Source organism: Apodemus sylvaticus, chromosome 12 (genome assembly GCF_947179515.1).
Source record: "Apodemus sylvaticus chromosome 12, mApoSyl1.1, whole genome shotgun sequence".
NCBI classification, from domain to species: domain Eukaryota; kingdom Metazoa; phylum Chordata; class Mammalia; order Rodentia; family Muridae; genus Apodemus; species Apodemus sylvaticus.
This window is the reverse complement of record NC_067483.1, coordinates 45,765,551-45,772,693: the sequence shown is the minus strand read 5'-3', so window position 1 is coordinate 45,772,693 and position 7,143 is coordinate 45,765,551. Positions and strand designations below refer to the sequence as shown.

At 41.6% G+C, this 7,143-nt stretch overlaps 1 protein-coding gene across 2 annotated transcripts in view; it reads right to left on the bottom strand.

Annotated features, from left to right (window-relative positions):
- Nucleotides 1-927: 927 nt before the first annotated feature.
- The window catches only part of Dennd1b (DENN domain containing 1B), a 209,744-nt gene continuing 203,528 nt past the window's right edge, over nucleotides 928-7,143 (bottom strand). For both annotated transcript variants that reach the window (XM_052199824.1, XM_052199825.1), the window contains one exon: nucleotides 928-6,903. In XM_052199824.1, the coding sequence (XP_052055784.1) occupies nucleotides 6,385-6,903 (519 nt within the window). In that variant the 3' untranslated portion in view covers nucleotides 928-6,384. The remainder of the gene's footprint in view (nucleotides 6,904-7,143) is intronic.

The following is a 7,143-nucleotide window of genomic DNA, read 5'->3' as shown; positions in this document are numbered from 1 at the left end:
GAATTCATTGTTTTTAATAGCTGAGTAGTACTCCATTGTGTAAATGTACCACATTTTCTGTATCCATTACTCTGTTGAAGGACATCTGGGTTCTTTCCAGCTTCTGGCTATTATAAATAAGGCTGCTATGAACATAGTGGAGCATGTGTCCTTCTTATATGTTGTAGCATCTTCTGGGTATATGCCCCTGAGTGGTACAGCTGGGTCCACAGGCAGTACTATGTCCAATTTTCTGAGGACCTGCCAAACTGATTTCCAGAGTGGTTTTACCAGCTTGCAATCCCACCAGCATTGACCTTTAAAGCCTGTTGAGTACATGATTGCTAACCTGGTGGAAAATGCTGAGGTCTGCAAAGTAAAGGTGAGCCTGTGAGAGTGTTTCCACAAATGATTTGATCACAACGCCTCTAACCTAGTGGGTAGAATAATCCTTTGAATTTGAGCTTCAAATAGATTATTGGGAGAACAGAGAACCTCTGCCAATAGGAGATGTGTGGGAGGAAGCGGGTGGCTGGGGTGGCATCCTTGAGGGTATATCCAGGCTTGTCCTCTTCCTGCATTTACTATGCTGAGTTCTTTGCCCTGGGTGAGCAGCCCTTGCCAGCATATGATTCCACCCCTGTGACTCTGCCTTAGTGCAGAGGACTTCAGACTAATATCCCTGCAACCAGGAGCTGCAGTAAACCTTTCGTCTCATCCTTTCAAGTTACTGTGGCAGTCATTTTTGCCACATCAACAAGAAGGCTGATGAATGGTTCCGAATAGAACAGGCGTCGCCCACACCAGTCAACTAGAAAAAAATGAGGGTGGCCTTTACACTGCAGCAGTTATAGGATAACAGATGGAGACAGCTGAGTCTCACAGCCATTCTCCGACAGCAGTACAGGGGATGAGTTAGTGAGAAGAGCCATCACCACCACGCAATGGTTGATTGTGACCAATTTTATTTTCAACGACATTGTTGGGTACTTTATGGCAAAGCAGAGTTCATTCAACATTTTATTTTGCATATTAAAAAACTCCCAAGCAATCCTTTTGTACAGAACATCCTCCCAATAGTAATCAAGTTTGGAGATGATCAACTGTAGCCACAAGGGCAAGACAGTGAAGCAGGTCTCACTGTCTCGCTGCTCACGAATATTTGTTTTGTTTTGCTTAGTTTTGTTTTTTTTTGGTTCTTTTTTTTGAGCTACTGGTTGTATGTTGAGCAAACAACTCTTCAGCTAAAGGAATCAACACAAACTTTGGAAACATTAAATCCTGAGTCCCTCAGGTGGCCTTTATGTCTAAGAGTTTTTAGGCACAGCTAAGTAATCACTGATTTTAAAAATTTAGGTTTTAGTTTTTGGTATATGATTATTAAAGAGTTCTTAAAATTACCTATGAAAGCTACTCTATCTAAAACATAGTGACTTCACACAGACAGTGCATCTAATACGCACAATGTAGTTGATTTGTTCTGTCCTAGACATCACCTGGTCCGAGAAGGTAGGAAGGACGGTCCTCAAGGCTCATCTAAGGACTGATACAGAAGTTAAAAAGGACACACACCTTTGACACATCGAAGAGGTAATCATCTGAGACTAAACCGTCTAGATAAAAGGTTGTACATCTTCAGTCACTTCATTTCACTAAAATATGGCTTGAGAAACACGGACTCCTGGATTATAAAACATCTGCCAGCGCTGCGGCTCAGTACCTTGTTTTATTTTTGGTATATCTGCATTTTGCATCCAGAGTTACAAACTGCCCACAGTGCTTTCTGCCTCATTCAAGTATAATAAAGGTAGAAATCTATAGAAGCTCTAAGGCTAAACAAACTATACATCATACAAAAAATTAATTTACAGTCAAAAAGTATTGGCAATGCCCTTTATAAGCCTCAACAAAGACTCATCACAAAGGATGTCATAATCTACAGACATGGTAATCACATAAATATACCGCTTAGATTCATGTGCTGCAGAGTAGCCGTGAAATGAACACAGATAGAACCAGCACTCTGTACCATAGACATTTCTGTTGCAGTAACAGTATTGTCAATACTAATCAGAGGAACATGATTTTCTTATTGCATATTTATTGTGGCTGAGGCAGTTAGTTATGATACAATAAAGCAATCTCCACAATTATTTTAAATAAACAAGAACACTTCTGCTAATAATAGAAAGAGTAATTTCTCTGAAATCACATAGAACATTGCTACATACAGTTTTAGGCAAATACTGAAAGACATGACCTTAAGGCATCTGCCAGAAAAGCAGATGTGCATATTTATATAAACTAAACAATGCAGGAAAAATATTGCACAAAATCCTATGTTTCAAAATAAAATATTTCTGTTTCAATATATATAATTCCCCTATTTTATAAACAAATCCTAGAAAGGCTGTTGCAAAGCCTTTCTAGTCCTTGAAGCTTTAAAAAACAGACACTAATAGGACTCTGGGCTCAGCGTGGGGAAATGCTCACAGAGAACTAGACTACTAAAAAAGTGACTACCACATTAAGAGAGGCTTGGGGAGATCCTACATTTAGGGGTTCATTTTACAGTTTGAATTTTTATTCTGATTTTCTAATATCTTTTCAGATTGAAGACCTATTGACATCAAAGACACCAAGCAGTGGAGTTCTCAGGAGGTGATTTGCTCATAGAATTGATGAACTTGCCCTGGAAATCTGAGCGGAGAATGAAGGGCTGTTGATTGCGAGAATGTCCGCAGTCATCTGCTGTTGACCAGGAATCTTCCTTTTGTTTAACCAACAACTACTTCATGGGTATTCCTGGGTCACACCATTGGATATCATCATAGGATCTTAATAACAGTCACGCCTTTAGCTAAGAAGAAAAAGGCTACCTAGAAAATGCTGCTACCAAGAATTTTTTTTTAATGCAAAATCTGGACTCCCATCAACATGACTGGGCTCCTCCTTTACATACCCTAAGTTACTCCTGAACTGGGGGAAGTGGCCATCAATACTGCCAAGGGATGGCTCATGGTGTGGGGTGGTCAAAGCAAGGACTCAGCCAAGCAGTGCCTCTAAATCTGCCATTTAAAGTGGAATCTTAGCAGCATTCTTGTGAGTGACTCACATAATTACTAAAAGAGCTAACATTTAGGCAGTTTGAACATACTTTAAATAAAGCAGCTGTTTTTAAAAAGCATCTCTCAGTGTTGATTCTTCAGTGAGTACCACCTAAGCAAATACATCCTTACTGTATTTTATTATTATTATCAATTATTATTTTAATACCTGCAATTCCTTTCCCTTTTAATTTGATTCCCCAGAGCTAAGTAATTGTTTCCTCCTGTACCCTTACATCCTTAATTATTATACCTTACTGTTGACTGGTACAAAAAGTCAATAAATATTTTCTCAGTGAAGGAGTTACTAACTTTGAATTGGAAAAGTATGCATGCCATAATCTGATAGGTAAGATAGGCGAGACTAGGTGATCACCGATGTATTTTACCCGGCAGCATCTGCACTTTAACAAAACTGCAGCTCCAGCATTTGTCCTTCTATCTTTAGCCCCTGACCTGCCACAGATGCAAAGCCTGAGGGAGACTCAAGACAAGTCACAGCTTGGAGTTCGCTTTAGAGGTGTATAAAGCACGAGATGCGGGGCCAGCGCTGTGACTTACTCAAGCCTCTTATCTAGAGAGCAGAAGCAGCTTCTTAGAAATATTTATTTTGGGAGCTCCAATTTGTTGGTGCTCAGTGTCTAAAATGACAACGCAAGCAGAAACATTTATTCTCAATAGCAGGGAACTCATATTTAGTTTGGTTTGGGCAAAGCAAAAGATACTCCTGGGTTTTGTTTGTTTGTTTGTTTGTTTTGTTTTGTTTTAATTTCGGAGTTCACCTGATGCTCTCTTATTTTTAATACTGTCTCCATCATAATACTGGGAAGTCTCATTTAAAAGCCAACTTCCAATGCTCAAGGTTTTAATGGTGTGAAGCACCCACATGACCCCAGTTCTCTGGACATTTAAGAATGTGTACACTTTTGTTTTTTCTTTTTAACATAAAGTCGCTGTTTTTGCTTGTTACAGTAAGGCACAGATCACTTAACTGGCTTAAGACAGTGTGAGTGGATAACTCTTTCCAAACAGCCCAGTGCCACAGCCGAGTATCTCCCAAGTTGACTCAAGGTAGAGAAGCACCACCCGTGGCCATGGGGTGATCGAGGGTGTGGACGAGAAGCCAGGGTTTTAAGCTGTAGTCAGGATGGTCTCATTTTGTAGACAATGAATTCTGACATGAAAACAGAGCTTTCACTTGAACAATGACATTACAAGCTCTGCATTCTGCTCAGGAATCCTGTGTGACGCTCGCCCACCAGTGTAACTACCACACCAACCTTTCCTCTTCCCAGCAATCGGCTCTTCCGATATGTGCCTTTTCTGTTATTTCAGTAAACTGGGACTAATGAAGAGCACGCACAGGCAAAATCTCACAACCTTGCTATTATTACTGTGTAAAAATAAGGATTAAATATACCCTTCTATAATAAGCCCATCTTCACAGGACAAGCTCCATCGTCCACTACAAGTGAGGGGATCATTACCTCAAGGAAAACTACCTATTTATATTTTGGAATGCAGTTTTAAGACGTGACCTGTGTAAATATTTTAAGGACTATGCTAACCAAACGTCCTAAAATTCTAGCTAAATTATATTCCTTAAGTAAATACTTTAGAGCATGGCCTTATCGGAGTTCTTCAATGGTTTTGCAAACATTTTCTACAAAGCAACCATCACATTTGAGGATGCACAGATTAGAAACATGGCATGGTCAAACAAGCTTTCTGCACCCCTAGCACGAGGGAGGGGTCTGCATGTGCTTTCAGATGTACTCCAAAGCTAAACAGTAATTCTGATGGAGGCAGGATCCACAAAGAATTACAAGCGATGTGTTCCTATACTTGTCTGTCCTAAAGAACCCTATTGTGCCTGCCCTTCCTCTCTCCCTTCCCTCCATTCCTCCTGCTTGCATGCACAGAACAGGTATGGGGACACATTCAGAGCGGAGGACCCAGCAGGTGCTCAAAGTCAACACAGCATGGCACATGCTTGCAACACACCCCTTCACACACTGACAAGGGCACTTTTCTTCTGTGATCGTCTCCCTCAAACCGAAATCATCTCAGTGTAATAATGAGGACAGTATTATATACAGTCCAGGAGCTGGACAGCTGATCCATACTCCTGAAGACTTCAAGGCCACCACAACTAAGAAGTGAAGTGACAGGGTGAGGAGAGCCTCGGCGGACATGATCACAGAACACAATCTAGAACTCTAAGGTGATAAGGGGACAGAGAGGGGACAGCAGGGAACAGCCAGAGCTCTGAATACCATGTGGTGGGTCAATGATATGGCAAATGCAGCACCTTCTAACAGGATGCTGACAACAGCAGAGACGGGATCCAGGGCAGATGGGAACTCAGTACCATCTTTGCATTTTGCTATAAATCTAGAACATTTAAAATACAAAGTTAATTCTTTAAAAAAGCAAACACACAATAAGGCTATGAGCATCTTCACAGCATGTCAGTTACAGGAAGAGCAGAACAACAGCCTATCTGGACTCTGCAGGGCATTTGGCTTTCTGGAGGTGGACCATAGTTAACATGTACAGGAGATCGAACATTGTCTGAAGGGCTTCGTGGTAAGCAGAAGCTTTTAACTTCACATTGTAATTCAGCACTTATTATAGTTCACTAAAAGGAAAATATACACATTCACGTTGTTTGGAAAACATGGCTACATGTCTTTATAAAAAGCAAATTATTTCTGTTAGAGTGCATTTAATCTTGAAAAGAATGGTAAGCTTAATTCATGATAGAAAAAGGCATTATTGCTCTGCAGGGCAAGATAACTCCTCTGTCAAGCTTTGTATGTAGTATCGCATGTTTTCTGTATGCTTAACATAACTGGAAGATTAAGGCAATTAGTGGGTTAACAGTTTCATCAGTATCAGGCTATTTTTGATCAGTTTTTGACATCTTGATCAGTTCATGCTCAGCCAGATTAGTACGGTAACTACTGGCGGTATGTAGGGGTTATATATGCACTTAGTTTAAATAAAACGAACAGCATTAAGCACCAAATACTGGGAAAGCTTAACTTCATAACACACTTTCAGCCTATGTACAAATTAGTACCTGATTTAACAGCACAGTAGAATTCATTTTATGCGGGAAACCAATGGGTAATATAGATCCATGAGATGAACAACAGGGAAAACCAACGAGACAGACAGCACGAAGGGTTGTCATTCCTATCAGTGACTCTCTTTACTGTTCCCATCACAGGGAAGTAATTCCACATGTCTCTGGAGAAGCCAAGAGGCGAGCAACTGACCCACTACTGGTTCCTTAGGTTTGGTTTTCATTTCTGCTTTCTTCTGAAATGTTTAAACCTTGTTGGAAGTCACATGACATGTGACACAATGACACTACTTCTTGGAGCAGTCCAACGTCTTTTGAAGGCTTCTCCTCTTTCCCAGCTTTCTCCCAGGGGACAAAAGTGGACTGGCGGCTCCCGGGGCCAGGTACCAGCAGATCCTCTGAAGCCTGACTTAGTGTTTGCTTCACTTCTGCTGTTCCTTTGTGTGTTTGGAAAGCTTCAGGGGTAGCTGGCTGGAAACCCAACCCTGGCGTTGCCACTACAGTAGGGCCACTTACACTGTCAGCACAGAGGGGCCTCTCACTGTTCTCCTCTTTCAGGATAAACAGAGAATCTGTCAACCCACTGGAGGAAACCCGTTTCCTGGGGGACGGAGGCAGGTGCTTGCCATGGAGGGCGCTGTCATCCTGCCCGAGATGCCACTCCCCCTGGTCTCCAGACGCACACAGTAGGGCCAAATCATTCTCACTGGGAGCGCTGGACTTGTTCTGGGAAGGGAAATAACAACTTCAGAATATTTACAATAAAATTACAGCGACTCTTTAGTAACTTGGTATCTGTTTGGAAAGCAAGATAAGATGTTTTCATCAGGGACCTGAGCCCTACCCCAGGGGCAGGGGAGCGTTGGCTGAATCCTGACAGTCCCTGCCTGCCTCATAAAGAGGAATGAAGGGGTGTGGGGTGGGGACTCCACAACCTCTGGCTTCAATGTGTTTAGACTGCCACCT